The sequence below is a fragment of the Symsagittifera roscoffensis genome, chromosome 7 (genome assembly GCF_963678635.1).
Source record: "Symsagittifera roscoffensis chromosome 7, txSymRosc1.1, whole genome shotgun sequence".
NCBI lineage: Eukaryota > Metazoa > Xenacoelomorpha > Acoela > Convolutidae > Symsagittifera > Symsagittifera roscoffensis.
The window spans coordinates 1,407,974-1,435,462 of NC_087068.1; the positions used below are offsets into that span (position 1 = coordinate 1,407,974).

A 27,489-nucleotide genomic window follows, 5' to 3' on the forward strand; every position below is an offset into this window, starting at 1 on the left:
TGGCATGGTCTTTCTTGCCTCAAAAGTGCAGGGAGATTCTCTAGGCATTCAAACCTGAATGCCCTTATAAAGCAGAGTCTATCATCTACTCACATTCCGTCTGTTTTAGAACCACGACACCTCTACAGGACCGATAAAAAGCGACCAGACGGTTTGACGCTCGTTCCATGGGCTGATGGTAAGCAGCTCTTGTGGGATGTAACGGTAGTAGACTCCTTAGCTCCTTGTAGGATTAATGCCGGGTCTGTTTGTAACCCTGGTACGGCTGCCGCTGAAGCGGAAGAGCGAAAAATTGACAAGTATAAAGATCTTGTAAATGATGGATATCTTTTTCAACCGCTAGCTTTTGAAATTCAGGGCGCGGCCGGCCCCAGCACAGAAGTTTTTTTGAGCAAGCTTTGTAAGAACCTAAGCATATGCACTGAGGAACCCAGAGCAGGCAGCTTTTTAAAACAGAGAATCTCCCTGGCAATACAGATTGCGAACGCCGCTTGCGTACTCGGAACAATAAATGACGAAATAACTTTCGACGAAATTTTTTACTTGTAACACTTGTATACTATATTATCTCGTGTCGAGTTGCGTGTTCTTAATGAAAAAACGTAACCCGTATCGATTTTAATTGAAAAGGACTTAAACTCTTGTCATCTTCTTTTATCATTATCACTTCCATATCTAGAAAATTCCAAAGATTTTGACTGGAATACATGATGAAGGGACTCATGACTGTAACCTCGGTTACTATGATACTTTCGACCTTCTCGTTACCTCCTAAAAACATGTTTACTACTTATTGTCATATTTATACAATATTTATTTTAATTTACAAAAATATAAAAACAGATCCGACTTTATACAATATGTAACATTCGCCCGGAAGTACATATCGATGGAAATTAGAGCTAAGCTATAAAACGACTGGCCAGCGTCTAAACAGAGCTCTATATGCTTTTCACCGTCTCCACCAAAGCCAGTTTTTTTGGTCGTCTTTCTAACATCGGGTCGACAAAAACGTTACTGTTCTCCGGCTTCGACCAGAACGCTTAAATTAACTTACTTACATGCAGAATTAGTGAACTCATGGCTGGGTATCAGTATCCCCATACCACGAGGTCACTCCTAAAAACAGGGCTACTACTATTTCTTATATTACTATTGTTTTTGTTCAGTAGATAAAAATCATCATCTCCATCGAAGATGGATCAACCCATTCCCTTAACTCCTAGCTTCTCATCGTCAGAAAATGAATTCAGATGTTAAATAAATTCAATTCAAGACATAATAGGGAAGCTAAAAATTTATATAAAAGGATTTCAGTTCGAGTCCCGAGACCCCTCCGGATTCCTGAATCCGGGGAAATAACAACCTTATCCTCTTTCCGGAAGGCTGTTTTTCTACCCTTCACCGTTGTTGTGAACGGCCTTGCAACGATTGTAGCGACACAATCGTTGCAACTCGGAACGGTCTCTGCTAATTCTACTATTCGTTGTTGTTTTTCTATCACAATTCTCGTTGTTGTTGCCGTCGCAACTATTGTTGTTGTGTTTTAATTTTGGATTTCTTCCAAAATGGCCGATTCGGACGTTTCTCAGAAAAATGACGTCATACTTCTAAATGTTAAAAATTTGAAATACCAGAAAATTCCAGCCTTCACAGTTTGACCAAACGTTCCAATAACACTGTTAATCCTTCAAACCTTCTAAATCGGAAGGTTAGCTGCTAACAATTCGAAACTGCCGAATCTGCATTTTCGTCCATTCTGGTCGAATGTCACATAGTCCCCGGACAGCCCGGTCAATGTCCCTATTGAATCTCGCAATGTTCGTAAAATTGGTACAGTGTCATAGAACAGAATTTACAAAATGCACGAAATTACTCTTATCCACGTCATATCGACTCACTGCAGAATATAAATGGCATCATACTACTTTACTATGGCCTTCCAAACTCTTTCACTTATATGCACTTTGAGGATATGACCTAAGATTAAACATTTTTTCTGACTTCCAATGTCAATGCCCTGATTTAAATATTTTTCTCCCAGGTTTTAAAAGGTGTTAGTTTGCAGGACAGTCCTGCCAACCAACAAGCTAAAATTATCCTACTATGCTTCTTCCCTTCGGAAATCTTAGTTGTTATTGGTCCTGAATATTAAAATTAAGGAACTCTGTGGTTAGAAAAAATAATGAAACAATCTCCCTCTTCGAGAGGTTACCCAAGACTTTCATGTCATCACAAAGTGATCAGTTGTCCTAGTTGATTAAAAACAGTCATGCAGACTGGAATATTTAAATATAAAAAAGTATCGAAACAAAGTCACTTGAATCATTTGTTAGCTTGTTCAATAACAAACTCAATTTCCTCAGCCTTTGCAGCACACTTAGCTTATAGGCAACGATGACACCCGGGTCATGAAGTGTCCCACCTCAAGCAAGCTGTCCACTGTATGTTTATGTTTGTCGGCATAGTTGCCACATAACGGACTTGTCTGGTACTGTAAGCAATTCCAACGCAATTGAAAATGGTTTGGATTTATTATGATAATTATTAATTACGCTTGCGATTAGCAAGCGTTATCAAATCGGAAGTTAGACTTTCTTCGGGTTAACAACTAGTTTAACAAGATCAGTTGAATCACATCTCAATTTAAGCTGACATCAATGCAGCTGGCAAGTTCAATTTCAAGATAAAGCAAATGCAGCTCACATGCCCAATTTCATGAAAGTTTCAAATTTAACTACTGGTTGGGTTCTAGTTACTATGGTAGCTTCAGGGGGCCTCAGGGGGTTGAAATTTTTTTAGAAATTGATTTTTGGCTCGAATTATGTCTGCTCAAAGATCGTCGGCCTTATTTCTGCTTCGTAAGTTTTGTTCAGTTGCTAATTTGAAATTAAAATGCCTTGCTTGGCAAGTTTGCCTAATATTCCTGTTTGATTTAATAGGTTTTTCGAAAATCTATGTAATTGCGTTTTTTAAAATTTTTTTAGACGCTTTGGAAATTTTCTTAAAAACTCTTCTATATAAAGAGTACGCCAGATTAAGAACGCCGCTTGCGTACTCGGAACAATAAATGACAAAATAACTTTCGACGAAATTTTTTACTTGTAACACTTGTATATTATATTATCTCGTGTCTGGTTGCGTGTTCTTATTGAAGAAACGTAACCCGTATCGATTTTAATTGAAAAGGACTTAAACACTTGTCATCTTCTTTTATCATTATCACTTCCATATCTAGAAAATTCCAAGGATTTTGACTGGAATTCATGATGAAGGGACTCATGACTGTAGCCTCGGTTACTATGATACTTTCGACCTTCTGATTACCTCCTAAAAACATGGCTACTACTTATTGTCATATTTATACAATATTTATTTTAGCAGATTAAAAGTATCAAATAATCTGCTATCAGATCAATATTGTCAAAAGTATCAAAGTAATTCTACTCCTAGTTATTATAATCAAACCACAGATCGTAGTAGTTCTTCTTCTGATAGAAATGAAAGATCATTTTCACATGATAATTATAGAAATGAAAATCAAAACAGACCCGGAAACAATCGGAACACCACATATGATCATCAGCTAAAACCTTATAAAAGTCCAAGAACACCAAATTTATGCAACAAATTCTTCAATGCTCAAAACTCAACTAAATGTTTTCTTTCAGTTTTCAATTATAACTTGGTTGCTTAGTTTCTCACTTGAGTTTTTGTCACATACATAAAACAATTCTGAGTTTTAACTTCTTTTCTTTCGTCACTTCTTTGTTTCCTCTTTTTTTGTCGTTTAGAAGTCCTAAAGTTTCTAAATTCTTTTAATTTTTTTCTTTTCGCATCTTGTCTTCCGGCCATTTGTCAATGCTCTATCTCCTCCTCCTGCGACATACTTTCAGTTCCTGTGTCTTGCAACAAATCGTTAGCTATTCTGACGCTGTTGGAAGCAGTCCTCCAACACTTCTGCTCTTCTACCCTTTGTTTGCAACAAGGTACGGGATCCACGTGAGATTCTCTGTTCCTGCAGAAGCTGTTGTGGAGACACAACGTCAAATTTTTCTCCAAATTTTCCTTCAACATCTCTTCCTTCTCTCATCCATTACGTTCACTTGTCCTGGAAATTCTCTTTACAGCGCAGGTCACTGCATTCCGATGAGTCACGAAAGCTCGCTTGAAAGCTCCTGCCCCAATATCCAGCTGATACACACTGTACACTCTGCCGTGCTTCGACATATGCTTCTTGGCATACTCATACAACCATGCAGTCATGTTGTCTCTAAACCATGGCATCAGTCGTCTCCTTGCCCATATCTTTTTCACATCCATCGGAATGTTCAGAATCTTGCAAGTTGTCTCAAAAAGATCTAAGTCTTTTAGACAATCCAATTTCTGCAATTGTTCTCTCGTCGGTGCCTCCTGTCTATTGTTCTCCTTCACATGAGCTTCGAGCAATCGTATCGCCATCATAACTCCCACTATCACTATCGCTATGGGCCGTGATGAGTTTGGTAAACCCATGGAGAGCAGCTCTCCAGAGTCCCAGATCAACACCAGATTACTACGTTCAGGGTACCACCATGTTTGCAGCAAGCAATGGCAAGGAAACTCGTCATGTGTCAGCATGATGCTCCTCCAGTTACGCTTTCCCGAAGCTTCCACTAGTGGTTCCACTTCCATCATCACTCGGTGGACTTCATCATTCTCATCTACTGTATTGTAATCCGTAACGGTTGATCCTCTCTGTTTTTTTCTTTCAAAGTCACTGAAGTTCCCACTGACGTATCCCATGAACTTCTTTCCAGTATCGATTCCAACTCCTCCTTAGTTCTCTCTGGAACTGCTGAGATCATTTTGCACAGTAACTCATAGGAGTTTTCTGACATTCTCGCCAGTCTTACACACTTTGGCACTGAGAAGGCATGATCCACGATCGTTCTCATACTTCTTACATCCACAGCTACGAAGTGCACTGGGTATCTGCTCTTGCACATTGGAGCTAATGTCGATCCCACCAAATATCGCGCTCCCGATGGTCTGCGATAAGTTTCATTGTGTCTGATGTTCATTTCCGCCTCGATCGCTTCCCTCCATTTTCCTATGTGCTTTTGCTCAGTCTGCAAAACTCCTGGGAACACTTCTACACTGATGGCCGTGACCTGTTCTCATGTTTCTGTTCTAGATTCAATAGTGACTCTAAAGAACCAAACATACTGTAGAATCCTAGTGCAGTCACTAGATTCACCTCGGTTTCTCCATGACAATCTGCGATCAATTCCGTTTCCGTTCTTGCTTTCATCACAATGTTCCCAAACAATATTGTCAACTGCTTGTGTTGTTTCTCCAGGGTTTTCACGCAATCCAGACTTCCACAAATGTGAACTTCCAGTCCACAGACTTCTGGCAGACAGCTACCAGGTTTAACCCAGTCTTCTGGTCCCCAGCCAGGCAACTCCACTTTGTCTTCCCCGTTGCTCTTAGAGGCTGCTGTCATCACATTATATATGATATTAAGATCACGCAGGTTACAGTCTGCATTTAGTTCCCTCTGCACATCTTGTGTTGCCTGTAGTATCGAATCAGCATTGGGACTAGGACACCACGATTGTCTCATCAGTTCCCACACTACCATCAAGCTCGTTCTCAATAATTCATCTGAGAATCCCAATCCAAACTCCACTCGTTTGTCGGATTCTGGCACGGAAGGTGCAGCCACCTTTTCTTCTAAGACTAGTCCCAGCTTGGTCTGCGGATTAGCAGCGCTTTTAATCGTTGCAATTCTCGACGTCCAGAATCTCAGCAACACTGCTTGCTCGTAACCAAAGAAGTAATCGCGTATGTCTTCACTGAGAAACGGGTTGTACGCTATCCCTATGACTCCGGACACGTTACTGTATGACTTCTTTCTGATCGGTCCACAGTATTCACTGGATTTTGGCAGTGCTCCCATGGATTCCTTAGTGACCCTCAGCTCCTTGTTTGAGAATCTCCTGATTTCGTCTATTTTCCTCATGGGTTCTAGTTCCACGGGCTCTTTCATGTTCACCTTCATTGGTTTGTTTTGATGTATATCCAGCAGTGCTAGCAAGAGTAGGGCTCTTTCTCGTTAATCGCACTCTCTCAGCATCTTGACACAAGTATTCAATGCTGGCACTGAAATTTGCTCTATCGTGAATCGGATGAAACAGAGAGCGTCTCTCCGCTTCGCGCACGCTACTGCCATTCCCTCTTGGGTTATCAGATCCCTCATACTCGTCATCAGGAAGACCTTTTCTTCTTTCGATCTCCTCCTTGCTTCTGAATCATATTCCTCGCGAGTCAGACCGATCATGCACCAGGCGAACCTCAGTTGTAGTTCAGTCCTCACGTAGGGTACTGCTATCAGAGCGTGTATCCTCGGCGTAGTCCTCATCTCTTCTTCAAAGTACCGTAACACTACAGCTTTCCATGGAAGTCTCACCAATTGCTCGATCGTTTCTGCCTGCATCTCAGACGACGCTAGCGTCCCGAATGCTTTCTGCTTGAGGGTGGTGCCTTGCATCATTGTCTCCAGATAACCTTCCATGGCACTCTTATCTTCCAGAGCCATTAAGTGTCCTCTGGCCGAGTTTCTGTACTCCAACATCTCCATGTATCCACCGGCGGGTTCATCTATTGATACAGTCTCCGACACTGTCAGTCGGTTAAATTCCACTGGGACCAGTTGCCCTACGACACTTCCCTTCCCGTGGTTCATGGGAGACATTTTAAAGTCTTTCATGGTACTCTCCCCACATTGGCTGAGTATTTCCATTTCCAATGTCGCTCCAGTCAGAGTGCGGTCACTCCTTTTGGGTTTATAACCTGTCGACTTTGTCCCTGCCATGAGAATGGGCGGCACCATTGCTACATCCGTCAACACACTGTCTGTGCCAGGCAATCGATCATCACCTTGTCCCAAATCCAAGACTTCTCCGACTCGTTTCCTTTTCGCTGAGTTGACAGCTTTTATCGATATTTCCGAATCCACCTTCGTCTTTCCCGCTCTCCTCGGTATCACTTTGCTGCCTAGTTTCATCTTCATCTCATTGATCTTATCAATCACGAATTTCAATCGCATCGTTCCTTTCCTGGTTCTCGACAGATATACCACTTCTCCTTTATCCTCTTGCGGTGTCATCTTGATAGGAGAGTTTGCTTCACTTTCGTCAGTGACTGAGTCGATCAACAACTCACTCAATCTCCCTTCACACTCGTCGAGTTTGTCAAGGACTTCGCGAATTAGTGGTCGGTTGAGACCTACTTTCAAAATGGACTGGGTTCCGTAGCTCTGAACTACTGTCCATACTTCTTCCATGAAGGCCACTCTGTCCATCTACATCCCGTCCTAATTTCATGGTCTCGATGATGTACCTCCCACTCTTCTTCGGGTAATGTTCCCAAGAAGGGTACTCTGGCAGCGCCTTCTATCCTTCTTCTCCTTGGTGATTCCATGAGGAGTCGTTGTTCATTGTCTTTAAAATTGCCCGGAGAGCTGCTCTCCGGCAATTTCCGGTTCATTTCCGCAAAAGCTGACGGAGGTTCCAGTGTCGAAGTACCTTCGTTTGCTGGTTCAGTCGCTTCTAAGGTATCCGCGTTGTTTTCAAAGTCACTGAGGAAATTCAAAACCAAGCTGGATACTCCTCCTGTCGATGCCTTGTCGTCTTCCTTCTCAACTTGATCGGGATCCTCTTGCATGAGTTCTCCCGATCGGCGGCTTCCTGCCTGCCCATCATCTCCTTCTGATGTATCTCTCGAATTTGAGGGTCCTTGCTTTCCAGTCTTGACCCCTTCCGGAAATTTCGGTATGATTAGCCTGACGGCTGATTTATCTTCCTCTTCTCCGTGGACCACTTTGATTTCCTCATAGCCGAAGGGTGCCAGGAAGGTTCTCGTCTGCAGCGTTCCCCCCACTGTTAACTCCTGTTTCACTCTAGTCAAAATTGGGGAGGCCTCAGATAGTTCAGCTCTGCCTCTCATCCTCATAGGCGCCAAATTCAGTTCTGCCCGTTCCGTTTCAAACGCTCCAAGCTTCGGAGTCGCGGCATTGCTTATTCGCCGCTTGATCCGTGTAAGCAAATCGCGTGTACTGTAACACTGCGGCATTCCTGCCCACAAAACACGGATCCATCGTTTCCGAGAATTTCGCTACCCTCCTTTCATTGGTCTCAAACACTCTCAATCTAGGAGTCTGCACTACGGAGACTGCTCCGAGCAACATCCTTCTTATCAGAGGGAATTCAGGGATTTCCTCTGGCAGCTTCTCGTAATCACCCCAGTCTTTCGTCTCTTCTCTCATCTTGTGGTATGCCGCAGTGAGACGAGGAATCCTGGTGATCTCACCATTTGTTTCGTCGTAGGGCCTTAGATTCCAGAGCTTCGGAAATACCTCAATATGCCCTCTCTCTACTTCTCCCATACGATCACGGAAGTGATCGTCAAAGTTGACGACCGTCATTTCTGGTTCTGCTATCTTTCCAAACAACAGATCTTCGCTCATGAGTTCCCGCAATACATGCTGCTCACACCAGTTCAGCACACTCCCGTCCACTGCTGATATGACGTTCAGGTGCAGCACCGACCTCCTGTACGCTTCCACCTTAACATCAGGGAACGCAAACGTGATTGCTGGTTCATAGATCACTGTCACAAACTCCGTGGCTCCTCTGATCAACGCTAAGGGATCGGTCCTCATAGCTAAGCATAGATCAGTTAATAGGGGCATGCCCCCAACATGTCTGTCGTCTCACGTCTTCCTCCCTCTCAATCGTCTCATCCTCTCCTGTTCCAAAGCGATTCTGATGCAGGAGGTACTGGATAAGAGTATGTCTCAGATCTCTCATCTTATTCCACGAATCCGTGGCTTTCTTCAAAATCGATTCTCCTCACATTCTCTCTCATCTGCTCTGAGTAACGTGTCACGTTCATCAGTCTTCCCAAGTTTCCATGTGTTATTGCAATCATTGTTAGAAGTCAATCTAACCGCAAGTTCTGAACTCCTTCGGTGAGCAGTACTACCGGTCCTTTCACGAAGTTTTCTGCTCCAAACGTCACGAACAAGGATAGTAGTTCAACGATTGATACTTCCACTACTGCTTGGAGGAATTCTTTTACCAAGAATCGAGAGAATTTTGGGTAGACTTTTGCCAAGAAGGACGCGGTCCATCCGGCTCCCAGCCCTTCCAGCATGCTATCAGTCCGTTCAAAGCCTTCTTCTCCTTTCACCTTCTGAGTCCAGAAAGTTTGCAGGGTAACTTGGCACACTTTGTTTACAAACTCGGCTGCCTTCTCCTCGGCATTTTCGGCCAGGTTCACCTCCTTCACAAGGTAGGCATGAATTGTCCTGATCATCACTGGGCTTTGCTCAAATCATATACTACCGGTATATGCACCCAATGCCGCTACTCGAGGAGTTAGGTGTAGCCACTGGTTAGCTTCTGGCTTGGTTCTCAAAACCATCGCTTCCAATTGAGCTCTGGTATCCTTGGAGTTGTTTCTTCTCTCTTCTTCCTCCTTTTTGTCCATTCCTCGGAACCATAAGTCATTCGACATCGCCACAATTACTCGATGGTCGTCATATATTCCTGGCTTCAACTTGAGCTGTCGACTGAAGTTGGACAGTTCCAACCCCAGCACGTCGTCCAACACTAGCATGTGTAGTGAGTGGTCCTTGATTCCTCTCATTGCATTCAAGATATCCGACCACACCGCCAGTAGTTCGGCCCTGAGTGGTCCCAGACTCTCCATCTCTATCTCGCGATTTGGGGCCGATATGATTACATCATAATTCCCTTCTGAGAGCAAAGCCACAATCGCATACACGAACTTTAGTCCATCTGGAAGACGTGCATACCCCGGAGACAGCGCGAACACGGCTCTTGGTGTCATTTTGGTGAAGGAACCTTCTTTCAGGGTATCCACTACTTCACCCATTGACTCGAGTATATCTTTTATCGCTGGCCATACAGCGGCTTCGGCTGTCGTAGGCTCTCTGAGTCTGCTCAGGAAACCCCTACTGTGTAAATGGTTATTGATGCCAGCAAAAACAATTGTGGTTGGGTTAATCTCTGTCTGTCTTTGTACCCCGATCGCCATTGACACGGATTGCATTAGGTCCAAATCGACCGCTGCCAACATTATAAGATCCGGCCAAATCAGAGACTTGGAAGTGTGCACGAAGTCTGAATTCGCTACTTTTTATCTTCTTTCCGGAAGGCTGTTATTCTACCTTTCACCGTTGTTGTGAACGGCCTTGCAACGATTGTAGCGACACAATCGTTGCAATTCGGAACGGTCTCTGCTAATTCTGCTATTCGTTGTTGTTTTTCTTTCAGAATTCTTGTTGTTGTCGCCGTCGCAACTATTGTTGTTGTGTTTTAATTTTGGATCTCTTCCAAAATGGCCGATTCGGACGTTTCTCAGAAAAATGACGTCATTCTTCGAAATGTTAAAAATTTGAAATACCAGAAAATTCCAGCCTTAACAGTTTGACCAAACGTTCCAATAACACTGTTAATCCTTCAAAACTTCTAATTCGGAAGGTTAGCTGCTAACAATTCGAAACTGCCGAATCTGCATGCTCCAAACAAGCTAAAATTATCCTACTATGCTTCTTCCCTTCGGAAATTTTAGTTGTTATTGGTCCTGAATATTAAAATTAAGGAACTCTGTGGTTAGAAAAAATAATGAAACAATCTCCCTCTTCGAGAGGTTACCCAAGCCTTTCATGTCACCACAAAGTGATCAGTTGTCCTAGTTGATTAAAAACAGTCATGCAGGCTGGAATATTTAAATATACCTTTCTAAATTAATAGTAATTGTCTCTGAAGCCACTAACTAAAATCAAAATTTATAAATGCAACGAATTCTTTAATGCTCAAAACTCAACTACATGTTTTCTTTCAGTTTTCAGTTTTCAACTCAACTTGGTTGCTTAGTTTCTCACTTGAGTTTTTGTCACATACATAAAACAATTCTAAGTTTTATTTTCTTCTCTTTCGTCACTTCTTTGTTTCCTCTTTTTTTGTCGTTTAGAAGTCCTAAAGCTTCTAAATTCTTTCAATTTTTTTTCTTTTCGCATCTTGTCTTCCGGCCATTTGTCAATGCTCCATCTCCTCATCATCTCCTGCAATTGTTCTCTCGTCGGTGCCTCCTGTCTATTGTTCTCCTTCACATGAGCTTCGAGCAATCGTATCGCCATCATAACTCCCACTATCACTATCGCTATGGGCCGTGATGAGTTTGGTAAACCCATGGAGAGCAGCTCTCCAGAGTCCCAGATCAACACCAGATTACTACGTTCAGGGTACCACCATGTTTGCAGCAAGCAATGGCAAGGAAACTCGTCATGTGTCAGCATGATGCTCCTCCAGTTACGCTTTCCCGAAGCTTCCACTAGTGGTTCCACTTCCATCATCACTCGGTGGACTTCATCATTCTCATCTACTGTATTGTAATCCGTAACGGTTGATCCTCTCTGTTTTTTTCTTTCAAAGTCACTGAAGTTCCCACTGACGTATCCCATGAACTTCTTTCCAGTATCGATTCCAACTCCTCCTTAGTTCTCTCTGGAACTGCTGAGATCATTTTGCACAGTAACTCATAAGAGTTTTCTGACATTCTCGCCAGTCTTACACACTTTGGCACTGAGAAGGCATGATCCACGATCGTTCTCATACTTCTTACATCCACAGCTACGAAGTGCACTGGGTATCTGCTCTTGCACATTGGAGCTAATGTCGATCCCACCAAATATCGCGCTCCCGATGGTCTGCGATAAGTTTCATTGTGTCTGATGTTCATTTCCGCCTCGATCGCTTCCCTCCATTTTCCTATGTGCTTTTGCTCAGTCTGCAAAACTCCTGGGAACACTTCTACACTGATGGCCGTGACCTGTTCTCATGTTTCTGTTCTAGATTCAATAGTGACTCTAAAGAACCAAACATACTGTAGAATCCTAGTGCAGTCACTAGATTCACCTCGGTTTCTCCATGACAATCTGCGATCAATTCCGTTTCCGTTCTTGCTTTCATCACAATGTTCCCAAACAATATTGTCAACTGCTTGTATTGTTTCTCCAGGGTTTTCACGCAATCCAGACTTCCACAAATGTGAACTTCCAGTCCACAGACTTCTGGCAGACAGCTACCAGGTTTAACCCAGTCTTCTGGTCCCCAGCCAGGCAACTCCACTTTGTCTTCCCCGTTGCTCTTAGAGGCTGCTGTCATCACATTATATATGATATTAAGATCACGCAGGTTACAGTCTGCATTTAGTTCCCTCTGCACATTTTGTGTTGCCTGTAGTATCGAATCAGCATTGGGACTAGGACACCACGATTGTCTCATCAGTTCCCACACTACCATCAAGCTCGTTCTCAATAATTCATCTGAGAATCCCAATCCAAACTCCACTCGTTTGTCGGATTCTGGCACGGAAGGTGCAGCCACCTTTTCTTCTAAGACTAGTCCCAGCTTGGTCTGCGGATTAGCAGCGCTTTTAATCGTTGCAATTCTCGACGTCCAGAATCTCAGCAACACTGCTTGCTCGTAACCAAAGAAGTAATCGCGTATGTCTTCACTGAGAAACGGGTTGTACGCTATCCCTCGCGAGTCAGACCGATCATGCACCAGGCGAACCTCAGTTGTAGTTCAGTCCTCACGTAGGGTACTGCTATCAGAGCGTGTATCCTCGGCGTAGTCCTCATCTCTTCTTCAAAGTACCGTAACACTACAGCTTTCCATGGAAGTCTCACCAATTGCTCGATCGTTTCTGCCTGCATCTCAGACGACGCTAGCGTCCCGAATGCTTTCTGCTTGAGGGTGGTGCCTTGCATCATTGTCTCCAGATAACCTTCCATGGCACTCTTATCTTCCAGAGCCATTAAGTGTCCTCTGGCCGAGTTTCTGTACTCCAACATCTCCATGTATCCACCGGCGGGTTCATCTATTGATACAGTCTCCGACACTGTCAGTCGGTTAAATTCCACTGGGACCAGTTGCCCTACGACACTTCCCTTCCCGTGGTTCATGGGAGACATTTTAAAGTCTTTCATGGTACTCTCCCCACATTGGCTGAGTCTTTCCATTTCCAATGTCGCTCCAGTCAGAGTGCGGTCACTCCTTTTGGGTTTATAACCTGTCGACTTTGTCCCTGCCATGAGAATGGGCGGCACCATTGCTACATCCGTCAACACACTGTCTGTGCCAGGCAATCGATCATCACCTTGTCTTAAATCCAAGACTTCTCCGACTCGTTTCCTTTTCGCTGAGTTGACAGCTTTTATGGATATTTCCGAATCCACCTTCGTCTTTCCCGCTCTCCTCGGTATCACTTTGCTGCCTAGTTTCATCTTCATCTCATTGATCTTATCAATCGCGAACTTCAATCGCATCGTTCCTTTCCTGGTTCTCGACAGATATACCACTTCTCCTTTATCCTCTTGCGGTGTCATCTTGATAGGAGGGTTTGCTTCACTTTCGTCAGTGGCTGAGTCGATCAACAACTCACTCAATCTCCCTTCACACTCGTCGAGTTTGTCAAGGACTTCCCGAATTAGTGGTCGGTTGAGACCTACTTTCAAAATGGACTGGGTTCCGTAGCTCTGAACTAGGTTTGCTGGTTCATTTGCTGGTTCATACCTTCGTTTGCTGGTTCAGTCGCTTCTAACGTATCCGCGTTGTTTTCAAAGTCACTGAGGAAATTCAAAACCAAGCTGGATACTCCTCCTGTCGATGCCTTGTCGTCTTCCTTCTCAACTTGATCGGGATCCTCTTGCATGGGTTCTCGCGATCGGCGGCTTCCTCCCTGCCCATCATCTCCTTCTGATGTATCTCTCGAATTTGAGGGTCCTTGCTTTCCAGTCTTGGCCCCTTCCGGAAATTGTGGTATGATTAGCCTGCCGGCTGATTTATCTTCCTCTTCTCCGTGGACCACTTTGATTTCCTCATAGCCGAAGGGTGCCCGGAAGGTTCTCGTCTGCAGCGTTCCTCCCACTGTTAACTCCTGTAACAGGGAGGCCTCAGGTAGTTCAGCTCTGCCTCTCATCCTCATAGGCGCCACCATTCCGTGTCAAACGCTCCAGGCTTCGGAGTCGCGGCATTGCTTATTCGCTTTCTCGTCGCTTGATCCGTGTAAGCAAATCGCGTGTACTGTAAAACTGCGGCATTCCTGCCCACAAAACACGGATCCATCGTTTCCGAGAATTTCGCTACCCTTATCAGAGGGAATTCAGGGATTTCCTCTGGCAGCTTCTCGTAATCACCCCAGTCTTTCGTCTCTTCTCTCATCTTGTGGTATGCCGCAGTGAGACGAGGAATCCTGGTGATCTCACCATTTGTTTCGTCGTAGGGCCTTAGATTCCAGAGCTTCGGAAATACCTCAATATGCCCTCTCTCTACTTCTCCCATACGATCACGGAAGTGATCGTCAAAGTTGACGACCGTCATTCCTGGCTCTGCTATCTTTCCAAACAACAGATCTTCGCTCATGAGTTCCCGCAATACATGCTGCTCACACCAGTTCAGCACACTCCCGTCCACTGCTGATATGACGTTCAGGTGCAGCACCGACCTCCTGTACGCTTCCACCTTAACATCAGGGAACGCAAACGTGACTGCTGGTTCATAGATCACTGTCACAAACTCCGTGGCTCCTCTGATCAACGCTAAGGGATCGGTCCTCATAGCTAAGCATAGATCAGTTAGTAGGGGCATGCCCCCAACATGTCTGTCGTCTCACGTCTTCCTCCCTCTCAATTGTTCATCCTCTCCTGTTCCAAAGCGATTCTGATGCAGGAGGTACTGGATAAGAGTATGTCTCAGATCTCTTATCTTATTCCACAAATCCGTGGATTTCTTCACATCGAATCTCCTCACATTCTCTCTCATCTGCTCTGGGTAACTTGTCGCGTTCATCAGTCTTCCCAAGTTTCCATGTGTTATTGCAATCATTGTTAGAAGTCCATCTAACCGCAAGTTCTGAACTCCTTCGGTGAGCAGTACTACCGGTCCTTTCACGAAGTTTTCTGCTCCAAACGTCACGAACAAGGATAGTAGTTCAACGATTGATACTTCCACTACTGCTTGGAGGAATTCTTTTACCAAGAATCGAGAGAATTTTGGGTAGACTTTTCCCAAGAAGGACGCGGTCCATCCGGCTCCCAGCCCTTCCAGCATGCTATCAGTCCGTTCAAAGCCTTCTTCTCCTTTCACCTTCTGAGTCCAGAAAATTTCCAGGGTAACTTGGCACACTCTGTTTACAAACTCGGCTGCCTTCTCCTCGGCATTTTCGGCCAGGTTCACCTCCTTCACAAGGTAGCATGAATCTTCCTGATCATCAGTGGGCCTTGCTCAAAAGCATCGGCACCCAATGCCGCTACTCGAGGAGTTAGGTGTAGCCACTGGTTAGCTTCTGGCTTGGTTTTCCAAACCATCGCTTCCAAGTGAGCTCTGGTATCCTTGGAGTTGTTTCTTCTCTCTTCTTCCTCCTTTGTGTCCATTCCTCGGAACCATAAGTCATTCGACATCGCCACAATTACTCGATGGTCGTCATCTATTCCTGGCTTCAACTTGAGCTGTCGACTGAAGTTGGACAGTTTCAACCCCAGCACCTCGTCCAACACTAGCATGTGTAATGAGTGGTCCTTGAATCCTCTCATTGCGTTCGAGATATCCGACCACACCGCCGGTAGTTCGGCCCTGAGTGGTCTCAGATTCTCCATCTCTATCTTGCGATTTGGGGCCGATATGATTACATCATAATTCCCTTCTGAGAGCAAAGCCACAATCGCATACACGAACTTTAGTCCATCCGGGAGACGTGCATACCCCGGAGACACGCTCTTGGTGTCATTTTGGTGAAGGAACCTTTTTTCAGGGTATCCACTACTTCACCCATTGACTCGAGTATATCTTTTATCGCTGGCCATACAGCGGCTTCGGCTGTCGTAGGCTCTCTGAGTCTGCTCAGGAAACCCCTACTGTGTAATTGGCGATTGATGCCAGCAAAAACAATTGTGATTGGGTTCATCTCTGTCTGTCTTTGTACCCCGATCGCCATTGACACGGATTGCATTAGGTTCAAATCGACCGCTGCCAACATTATAAGATCCGGCCAAAACCGAGACTTGGAAGTGTGCACGAAGTCTGAATTCGCTACTATCATAATCTTGGCCTTCCTCATTTCTGCCTTGTCTTGTCGTACGCAATGTCAGTCAGTATGAGAGTTTTTAATTCTCTCATTTAATTTGAAAGCCCAACAGTCGGTTAAAAAGCATAATGAGCACAGATAAGACCAGTTCCTCCTAGTCTCGGCGATAAAATTTTATGATTTTTTAACCGTTACAAAGACCGAGCGAGAGAATACATCACCTAAAACTGCCTTTTCAAAACGATAAAACATTTTATATTTCAAAGAAATTTTGATGCACTTAAGGCTTTAATTAACACAATATGGGCGCATGTATACTTATATGGGTGCATGTTACAGAGCATAATTGCTTGTTTAGCGTCCACGAGGGTATGTAGACTAGTGTACTAAACTAGTTATGAAAATTTTTTCTTATAATCACGGAAAAAATTAAACTCTCAAAAATTAAATTTTTGTCAATATTTCTTATCTAGAAAAATTCTTTCAAAATATTCGAGAAAAAGAAAATTCAGTGAACACAGAGGCAATGCGGAGCGTCGCATCACTTGGTTTTCAAGCAAGCGCAGCATTGCAAGCTATTGAATAAAAATGAGACAGAAAAAACAAAATCGAAAAACGGGAAAAATGAAAAGTTTCAGAACAACTGTAAAAAAGAACGCAACCACCATTATTAAATAAACTTTCAATAATTACTTAATGGCCGCTAAGCCGATAACACTTTAGTATACGCCCACTAAGCCGAAAACAAAAACAGGCCATAACAAATTGTTATTAGGAAACCTTGCAGCGCAAATTAACTGAATTTTTCAAAAATCGATCTTTTCTTGCTTTTGAAGCGACCCAAAACATGGTTCCTAGTCTGATACAGCATAAGCTGGATACATTTAGGCTGACTTACGCTTTTCATTAAAAAAAAAACAAAAAAACCAAAGAAAAATATACAACGTCAGTACTATTAATTTTCAAATTACAGGAGCAAAAAAAAAACGCTTGAATTCGCAATGAAAATTGATAACAGGACAAGTAACTCCCCGATGTGGCAGGTAAATCGACAAAACATAAGCAGACAAACGAAAGTCCGACAATACATTGTACACTGAAAAAAAACAAGGTAGGGCCGGCGCTCAAAACCCAGACCGTAGGCTTCAAAGTCCACCACGCTACCTCAAGACTAAGTGAGAACGAAATTGGCCGTTGTTAAAGTTCTATCATGCAAAGTAAGAAAAGCAAGTAAGGTTTGTGGGAAAAATAGTTTGCGTGAAAAAGGAAAGTTCCTGATTACAAGACACTTGTTCTCGCAAGTGTAAACATTTTGCGTCTCATAACGTAATCAAAAGAGCAAAATGCTATCGTCTATTCAATTTGGTAATAATTTCTTTTCCCGCTTAAGCTTTTATTATCCCCATACGCTTCGCGCACTATTTATCCCAATTTGATTTTAGCTGTCAAAATAGTTTCAAATTCAAACCATTCGGACCTGGAGAAAAATAATCTCATAAAAATGATATTTTTATTTTTGCTAAAATCATTCAAAGTATATTTCGAAAAAATTACGTCAAAACTTTCGGTTGAAAATTTCTAATTCTAAAGCACCCCCTCTAATCACAAATCTTCCGACACTTCCTTCTTCGAAAGCCGGAACGATTAAATTTTTTGAAGTGTTCTTCAATGGGAGACCGTAGTTTTCCTTTCTTTAGGCAAATTTCCACATGTCGCACGAAAAACTAAAAATCATATTAAGTTCAGACTTTCAATTCTCCGACAACAAAAGAAAAGCTTACACGAACTAAATAAATTTTTTCAACTTACACTTCATAAAACAAGAAAAATTGATGCCCTTCAAATGAAATTTCAACAGCTAAGACAGGTGACTAAACAGCTGGAGCATTCGTAGAGTTAGTATAAACCCGGTCAAAGGTGAAACAACTTTTTTTACCTTCAGAAAAATCTAGATTAGTGTTCTTTGAAAACTCTACGGATGATTATTCCGAGATTTTAATTTTGACCCCACAATTATCAAATTTTCAAACTGATCTTGTGTAATTGATTCAAACAGATGAAAACAAAATCAATCGTTTTTCGTTAACCAACAAACAGACTTCATAAGGACAACCTGTTGCTGTGCAAGTCGCATCGAATATCTCAATTTTTGGCCGAAATAACGCAAAAAGAAGCAATGAAGACAAAAACAACCGGCTGCTGTGCAAGTAGCACAAAATTTTCCGACCACATTCATAAAAACACACAAAACCTTCACATTACTAAATGAGTGTCAATTCTTGGCGTGGTGTGATGATATGGTTATACACACGAGTTAAAATTTAGTTAAGTGGTCAGAACCGACAAAATTCTTCTTCAAAAAAAACAATGGAACAAAAAAAACAGTGAAACAAACTAGGAAGTTTTCGTTGCCAAATGAACGCTAAATTATTATTTTTTTGAAAACTAGTCTTCGTTTTTTACTAAATCAAGTGTTTTACGGCCTAAATAACCTATTTTAATATAGCAAACAATACTCGATTGCTTTAATTGGTCGAAATTACTTTAGAACTCAAGAGCTTCAAACTGGTTTTTCTCGACACCGGGACAAACTTTTGAAAATTTTTAAAATGTCGTTCGAAGCACGACTTTATCAAAACTAGTCCGAATCACGACTTTTTCAAAACAATTTTTTTTTCAAAACTAGTCTTCGTTCTTAATTAAATCAAGTGTTTTTCGGCCTAAATGAGCTACTTTAATATAGAAAATGTTACTCGATTGCTTTAATTGCTCGAAACTAGTCTACTGGGACAACCTTTTGAAAAGGCTTCAATATGGTATATCACTCAACCTATTTCGATGCTTATTTAAGGTACTTGATTTTTTGTGGAAAATAAAAAAAACTACAGCACACCCGAAAACAAAGTTCCTCCCCATATTCAAGGGTCGGAATGAAATGCTAGAATGAGTCGACTTAAAACAATCGATTTGGTACGCAAATGCATCCCTTCTCTCATTTATCTGTTAAATGTGAAAACGGAAAAAGATTCTCCACATTGACACAACTCATTCGAAATATTATTTTGGAATCTGAATCACGCCTAATAAGTCTTTAATATTATAACAAACTTGACTCCCATCGAGTTTCACTATGGTATCCCAACTCTCTGGAAAAAAAACACCCAATGCCATAATTCCGTCCCACTTCGTGAAGTAGCTGGAACTATAACGCATGCTCGGTAACTGCAACACGACCCAACTTGTTTAATCTAAAAGATAATTTTTGCGCGCAACGGAATCCCTTTTCCTCAAAAGCTGTCCAGTAATTTACATAGTTTTTGGTCGAGAAATTAACACAACCCCATCAAAAGCAGTTTCATCTTAACAGGTTCGGAATGTCAGCAAAATGCATCGACTCTAGAATCTCAAATTGGGCAGCCAAAAAAATCAATAAGATGTTTTCATTAACAATTTTCTGAAATTTCATTCTTTCTTACAAAAATGATATTTCCAAATATGATGATCAACTATTTAAAACCCTTTTAAGCGCAAAATATAAACATACCAGGCTTGCTCATAGACACTCGAATAAAAACGGCCGAAAGAAAACAAAATAGGGTTATTATTTAAACAACAGAATTATTTCTCCATTTGCATTCATTCTTGTACCACTCAGCAAAAGATTCGATAGAGTTTGGAGGCATTAGAGTTTGTCTGGATAGTGCATCTTCTCTCGCAGCACTTGTCAAAACTGTCCAAGGCCAGTGGTGTGCATGCAGTACAGATGGTAAGGCCACTCCTTCTATTCTGTGCAGTGATGCTCCATTCAAACCAGTGCATCCTTAAACATTACGCCACTTCTCAAAATTAAAGTTACCAACAACACGACATTTCGTAAACTTACATATGTATATATATTTTTAAAAAAATCAGATGGGGACTGGACATAGTAGCCCCAATTGCCCTTACTTACCTAGAGGGTAAACAGCAGTGATCTCCATCTGCCCCACTAAGTGCACATTGGGAAGCAGTGGACCGGGGTGGAGGTGGATGGCAGAGGAGGGGGAGGAGGGGGATCCCCCACAGAGGTACAGTCTCACTTTGTGGTTCACACTGTCTCCGAAATGGGAGAGGATATGTTTGGCCACTGCCAAGTTGGACGAGTCAGCACTAAACAAAAGAGCTCAAATTGAACCTATCTCTTTTTTCTTTCTCGGTTAAGTTCCTTTCGGAACAAGAGCTTATAAAATAAATTGCCAGAGGGGAATAAAACAAAAACCCAACATCAGGGGCGGCGAATTTAGGGAGCGCGGAGTTGGAGGGCGGGGGGGGGGTCTTTTGAAAATTTTTAAATCTCGTTCCAATCACGACTGAAAGAGTTAATGATATATCACTCGGCCCATTTTGACGAATATTTGCGGGACCTGTTTTTGCGTGAAAAACCAAAAAATCATAATAACTAAAACACCCGAATACAAAGTATAAAGTTCCTCCTTATTTTCAAAAGCCGAACCAATCAAAAGTCTAATTGCAAGAAAATAAACCTACGCGTCCAGACAATTCGGCCAAAGACAATTCAGCCGATTTGAAATTCAGACAATTCAGCCAAAGTATGCAGACAAATCAGCCAAAGACAATTCACCCAATGAGAGTGACCGCCTCAGTCGCGCCAACGTGTTGCGAGCTTGCCAACAGAGGGTAGGACTCTGTGCGAAATTTAGAGCCGGTTATCACCGCAAAGCGGCGACGCGCGCGAAGCGCGCCCACCGGAGACCATAAACCGAGAAACAACTCCAATTCCGATTTTTTTCTTTCGTATCTAGCGTCATGTAAAACTGGCTGAATTGTCTCTGGCTGAATTGTCTCAGGCTGAAGTGTCTGTGCGCCATAAACCTAGCTAACAAACAATTGCGTCTCAAATGGCATAAGTCCCAATTACATAAAAACGCAAAAGTTCACAAATAGCATAAATAAGTGAACTTATCAATTCAATTGTTGGTTAACATGTTATCTTGAAATCAATTTTTCCAGCAAAATTGTCACTCAATATTTCGAAGCAAAAAATCTGAAAAAAGATGAATATAAAAGCTCTATATTCAAAGTGCTTTCCGACTAAGAAAAACGCAAGCTGACTCAACCAGACAGATCATTAGTTCATTTTTTTTACGAGGAAAAGGCTACCCGTAAATGCCGGGTCAAACCCTATTTATTGAAAGATAACGAGTTGCCTGTTTTCATCTCGAAATCTCTGACTAAAGATGAACTCGAATAAGAAAAACGTTTACAAAACGAAGTATTTTAAACATATCTAGTGTGCCCCGAAAAAAATGACATTCTACCAACAAGAAACAGAAATTCAACCGGATAATTGACAATCGTTCAACAATGTTCAAAAATTTTTTGGACTTGATGTTTTTTTACCTCAAAGAACTTTTACCCAACGGTGTATATGATGTCATTGAAATTATGAATGTGGAACTCTCTATACATATAATTGAGTAGTTCATGTTATGTAATATGTTTGCAGATGTCGTACTTATTTATGGCATTTCGAAGTAAATCACTTCGCCCGAGTGCATCCAAAGATTAGGTGCCACTATTATAAAGATATATTCTGTATTTTCGAACTTCCGAAAAGAACAACGCAAGAGCCTTACCGCAAATCTATCTGATATAATGAACAGGAGTCGAGCTCTTAAGAGCTCAATCAAACACAAAATCGGATGATACACACAACTACCAAAATTGCAGAATCCCCAACACTCAAAAATGGAAACGTCTTACGGGTGTGATTGACACAAAACTATTAATGGTTATCTTTTTGCAGAACGAAAATCTTTTGCTGTTTAAGTTACTGTAGTACTTCTGAAGATTTTGATTGTAAGGCGTTTCCAACCAAAGTTACACAGGTAAGGTCGTTGACAATATCAATGCGGAACGGTCTACATCTATAGTTTAAAAGTTCATTGTATGTAATACACTTCAAAAATGGAAATTTCTATATCTTTAGCTGAAGAGTTCATGTTATGTAAAATATTTGCAGATGTCGCATTTATTTATTTCATATTGAAAAAAAAGGTTCGGCCGTGTCCACTCGAAAGATGAGAATTGCTACCAGCGGTTTACAATCTCTCATTGCAGCGGTTTACAATCTTCCGGTCTTATCAAGTTACTAAATATCTCTTCCCGAACAAGTATCTCAATTGAATACCGCATTAATAAAATCACCATTCTTTGTTTGCGTGCTTCATTTTATGGGATGAAAAATGACGAGAATATTTTACTTAGATATTTCAACCTTCCCAATCTCTGCAGGTACACTCAAATTTCTTCCTGTTCTGGTTTACCACATTTCTCACGGCATTTGATGATTGGAACTTGTCCAGTTTATCACGGGGGCCACACAAAAAAGGCGATTCTGTCGACCTTGGTATTGGAATCAAATCCTGGCATCATGAATGTCAACACTCTCGAAGCTAGACTGTTTAAAACTTTTTCTTTGACTTTAACGGCTGTTTCCACTTGCAATTCTATGCTTCAAGGCTTTGAAAACGTTGCAAATTTCGGTGTCACAATTTTCTATTTACAGGACTGGTCTGCACACAAAAGCATTGAACTTAAGAAAAACTTTTAAGTGTTTTATTACATTAAAAGCCTTATCTCAGTCTCTGTTTCGCCTCATGTGTACAACTTACTCAACCCATGTCTTGATTATTCGTTCATATTATTCCCAAGTGTGCTTCGCAACGGCTATAAATTCAAGTGAACTTCACTCATCTCACAAAAACTTATTCATTGTGCTTTTGCGTATTCTAGCTACCAATCCAATTTTAAAACACCTCTCTGTCCCTTTTGCAAGTTACTCCATGTTTTTTATGGTCTTGCTACTTTTAACTTAATTAACTTTGCCTTTCCAAGTAAAGTGGGCTTACGTTCAGAAAATCAAGTTGATTTTCAATGTCGTTCAAGACGCAAATTTTCCACATACAGAGGCTGTGTTTATAGTATAGTAGATAAAGCAAACTATATCACTACGAATACTGAAATCAACAAGTTCGATCCACCCAGAAAGTTAAAACGGGATCTTCTCTCCTACTTGATGTCACTTTCGACTGCCAAGTTCTCCATGACCTGTACTAGCTGTACTACCTTTCTAAACTGTAAATGCCTCACATACAGCTGCCGACAAACTGCAAATTCCTATGTAACAATTTGGTTTATAAAACCGTTTTAATTTATAAATCTTTCAGTGGTAGTACTAAAAACAAAGTTTGAACAAAAAATTATTCCATCAAAAACTTTTTAACGCTTTTTGCTCATTTTGCCGCCGAAACTTTCGAAAACACTACTCTTAATACAATCTCTGGCGCTATCATTTCGATGATCATTCACTTTTTCTTGTACGTTAATGATATTAGCATTTTCGCTTTTATTATCAATCGTAAATAAACTCGTATTGATTATTTGTCAAATATTTGGCACAAAATTCGGCTCTTTTTCCTTTTACCTTCCACCTGCAAGTTTTTACAAGTTAAATGATTGTTCACATTGTCCAACTATTATGAAAATTGACATGCAGACTAATTAGGCCATGATAAACATATTTGGTCATCATAACCAACCTTTTACAACCACTCGTTACACCAAAAAACATGCTTGTGTGAAGTAGGGGGGATGTGGAAAACATTGGATCAAATTAACGATAAAAATTAACGGATCAATTTTCGCGATGTGTATGAAACAGCCTCTTTGACATAACATTGTGACGATCAGTGTTTGCAGCTCATTTATTTTACATAGAAGCGAAGCAGAGCTTCGCACCACGTGATGCAAAAATTGTACGAAAAGAAAAATTAGATCATAAAATCAGATTACAAAATTGTTGGAGAAACATTTAAAAAAATATATATAAGAAACAAAATCAGCCTACCCCCAACTTACTTTTAAAACCTGCCTGCTATTCATCGGTCTTCCGAAAACACGCAATCAAACCATTGGTAAACTGCATTGATGAAAGAACCAAAAACTACTAACTCTGATATGCTTTTTAAATAAGTAAATGAAAGACATAAAAACCGAACAATATTATTCAATTTATCAGAAGCCTAGACTAATTGGATGAGAAACACAACAAATATGATCGGAACAAAATTCTGAACGGATTTGAAAAAGTCTGAATATTTTGAACAGAGAAGTGATCTGAACTACTTTTCAAAACAATATGGGCTAAAAAATCAATGAGAACATATTTTCAATTGTCGTATTTTCAAACAGAAAAATAAACAAAAAATGCAAAAACATACACTCAATTATCTACATCACACAAAATAAAAAAACAGCTGATTGAACAAAAAAAAAGCATAAAAGGTTAAAAGCAAAGCTAATGTGCAAACTGAAAATTAAAAAATAATGAGAAATTTTCTTTTTATTTAAAAAAAAATTCGAACAATTTTAACTTTTTTCATTTTTAAAGTTTTCACTGTTATTACGAAGGGTCTGGGAAAATAATTTAGATTTGCTCAAAACAATTTGTAAGACTGTTTGTTTGAAAATGAGCCGACGGAATTAAAGCCGACATTCAAGTGCCGAAAAAAATATTTTTGAATGAACCCATGACAGGCACATACCTAACATGAATATACTGACTGCATTTACACCTGCAGTGAAACGTGCAAATTATATGGACAAAGTTGTTTACGGGAAAAAGTCTAGTATCCCGTTCCAATACCCTTGCTTATCGCAAGGGTAAATAAGGAGTAAAGCAATAATAGGAAAGGGCAAAAGTTGATAACAAAGTCAAACAATTTTGCAACTATTCAATTCAGCTGAATTGCTCAGCGTCGATAAGTAGGGACTATAAACTAAATTTGAAAAAAAATAGAATCTCACCCTAGAACCTTTTCTGCACTTTTCAATCCACAGTCAAGTCCGTAAATATCTGGTTTGGAATAAATGAAACTCCTGAGTTTTCTGTTTACAAAACTCAACTCTGATTGGCTGGCAGTCCAATTTAGCCTGTCGTCTTCATCCGAGTCAGTTTTAACCAGTTCGAACTCAAAACCAAACGCTCCTTCCGTGGCAGTCAAATCAGGAGTAGACAAGTGAGGGATAACTTTGATTGTTTCTTTGAAAATGTCGCCCAAAACGGCGCCAGATAGCAGTGAGCATGTGTTCCAGAGGGTCTTGTTGGCCAGATGTGGATCTTGCTGTTGTTGGTTTTTGAACCAGACAAACTGCAGTGTGACGTTTTCCTTTTCACTAAAACAGTTACATTCATCAGCTTACTTCTCAGGTTCTCTCAAATCACATTAGCATAGTTTTACCGAACTGTTAATATACAAAATGGTCGTTAAAACTAGGAATTCTTGAGAGCACGCCACTGATTTTTGGTAACTGTGAGCTATAGTAAGTTAAGAAGGCTATAAAGAGGAAGATAGAAACCGTGGTTAAACTTGAATCAAACCAAGCTGGCTTTTGAGGAGTCGTTGTGGATTCATAATTAAAATTCACAACCTTTTACATAATTTTACAATTCATTTTTTGTAATGAATTTCAATCATGAAAATTAATACCTGATAGCTTGATTCATATCGACCACTTTGGATGCATTGAGCAAGGCTACGGCCGACAGTGTGACGTAATTCCTCCCCAGATGTCTGGCCACGTCCAGGGGCGTGGAGTAATTTCTGTTCACCTCAACCTCCATATTCTTGTTATGACCTACATGTTTAACTCTCACTTTCTCCAACTTCCCACTAAGTTCTGCACGTAATTTCACTTCGTCAAGAAATCTTTTCACGGGAGTTGAGTGTGAATTATCAGTTTGCTCAGATGAATCAGTGACAATTTCTGTGATTGGATCAGACGGTTCCCTTTCAATCACGTTTGATGAATAATTAGAACATGACCTAATCAAGAGAAAGCTTGGTTGTTGCACTTTAATCAGCTCTATTGAAAGAATTTGAGGAGCAGTTGAAATCTTTCTCAATTTGCAAAATGAGCATCGTTTGGAAAATTGGGGCAATAATTGTCCGTTCATCAATTTAGACGTCATTTCAAATCTAAAATTTAGCCCGTAAATTGAAAATCAGATCTGTGCAAAAATGAGTGACTGATCAAGAAAAGATGCTACTGAACACATGGCCTGATACTCTCGTTTTTATCGAAGCCAATAGGAGAATTTTTAAGCTCAAGAACAGACTGTCGGTTTGACCATTTGAACAGTTCGCTGATAAAATCAGCTTGTCAAACCAGTCATCGTGTGACAATGAGTAGAAGGTTCATACCATTAGCAATACAGTTTGAACATTTTTGAACAGCAGCAGTAACACAACCTGAACCCTAGTTTTTGAATCAGCTTGTCAATTGATGAAATTTAAACGGATCTCTTTAACTATCTCGGCCCCTAGTGTATCTAGTAACGAGTATCCCCCTACAAAGAAATAAGTCAACGGTTAAACATGTGGGAATTTTAGACCTAGTAGCGAATATCCCCTTTTGCAAAAAGTTGGATATAGTTAAAGAGATGCATTTAAACTTGTTCAATTGTTAGAAATTCATTCAGAAGAAATAAACATGTTTTGTTGCTATAGAGACAGCCGCATGATCCCTTTGCCTGCCCTCTCCAGATTTTGTTGCAGTATGTATATTATGATTCCAATGTTTTCAATAAAACCTTTCTTTCTTTTTTTCTTTCTTTTTTTCTCTTTCTTTCTTTCTTTTTCTTTCTTTCTTTCTTTCTTTCTTTCTATCTTTCTTTCTTATATTTGTGTACCTTCGACGTCATATTTTCATATAGCAATCATCATTTTGATACAACCCATCTCCCGCAGAAAAAACATGCTAGTGTAAAAAATGTGAGATACGCGCCAAGCGCATTGGACTGGAAACGCAGATGCCGAAAATCAGCCCTACTACGAAACAAAACTAAAGCATATCAAATAAAATCTTTCAAATTTGATGCTCCTTACAAATATTTTCGGCAAATGGCAAGACTAATAAGTATTAGGCGCTACATTATAGAATGATCCGGTATAGGTATAATGTACAAATTTATCAATTCAACAGGTTTAGCACCAAAAAAGTATCCTACTTTCACAAGGGAAGGAATGGTTAATTCATAGTCTACAAAAAATTAGCTCATGATTATAACTATTCGCACCTCCAACTTTTTCAAAATGAGCATTGAACTAATATTCGGAGTAGTTAGTTGCTCTGGTGAACATGTATTTTCGTTCGAAGTTAGATAGCAAAAAATAAGCAGAACCCTCCTTTTAACATACAAAGCATTAATACGCCCCATTTTAGGTTAAACATCCCCTGACTGGTCACATGCCGCCAGGAAAACCG

General features: G+C 40.9%; 2 protein-coding genes across 2 annotated transcripts in view; one reads left to right on the plus strand and one right to left on the minus strand.

The window, feature by feature from the left end:
• LOC134851326 (potassium voltage-gated channel subfamily H member 7-like) overlaps positions 1 to 27,489 on the plus strand; it is a 415,470-nt gene that overhangs the window by 235,666 nt on the left and 152,315 nt on the right. The window lies entirely within an intron of this gene.
• On the minus strand, positions 19,674 to 26,198 carry LOC134851176 (large ribosomal subunit protein mL39-like). The gene is made up of 4 exons (XM_063867146.1): positions 25,713 to 26,198; positions 25,030 to 25,398; positions 20,114 to 20,310; positions 19,674 to 19,981 (listed from the first exon to the last, which is right to left on the minus strand). The coding sequence occupies exons 1-4, from the start codon at positions 26,192 to 26,194 to the stop codon at positions 19,767 to 19,769; spliced, it is 1,263 nt and encodes a 420-aa protein (XP_063723216.1). The 5' UTR covers positions 26,195 to 26,198; the 3' UTR covers positions 19,674 to 19,766.

Bases quoted from the DNA above. Each gene is read 5' to 3' on its own strand.
- LOC134851176 (XM_063867146.1), bottom strand. From the start codon at position 26,194: ATGACGTCTAAATTGATGAACGGACAATTATTGCCCCAATTTTCCAAA. The intron at 20,311-25,029 runs GTGAGATTCTAT...TCTTTTGTTTAG, and splicing joins AGTGCAGAAAAGGTTCTAGG to TGCTGACTCGTCCAACTTGG. The intron at 19,982-20,113 runs GTAAGTAAGGGC...GTAATGTTTAAG, and splicing joins CACTGCTGTTTACCCTCTAG to GATGCACTGGTTTGAATGGA.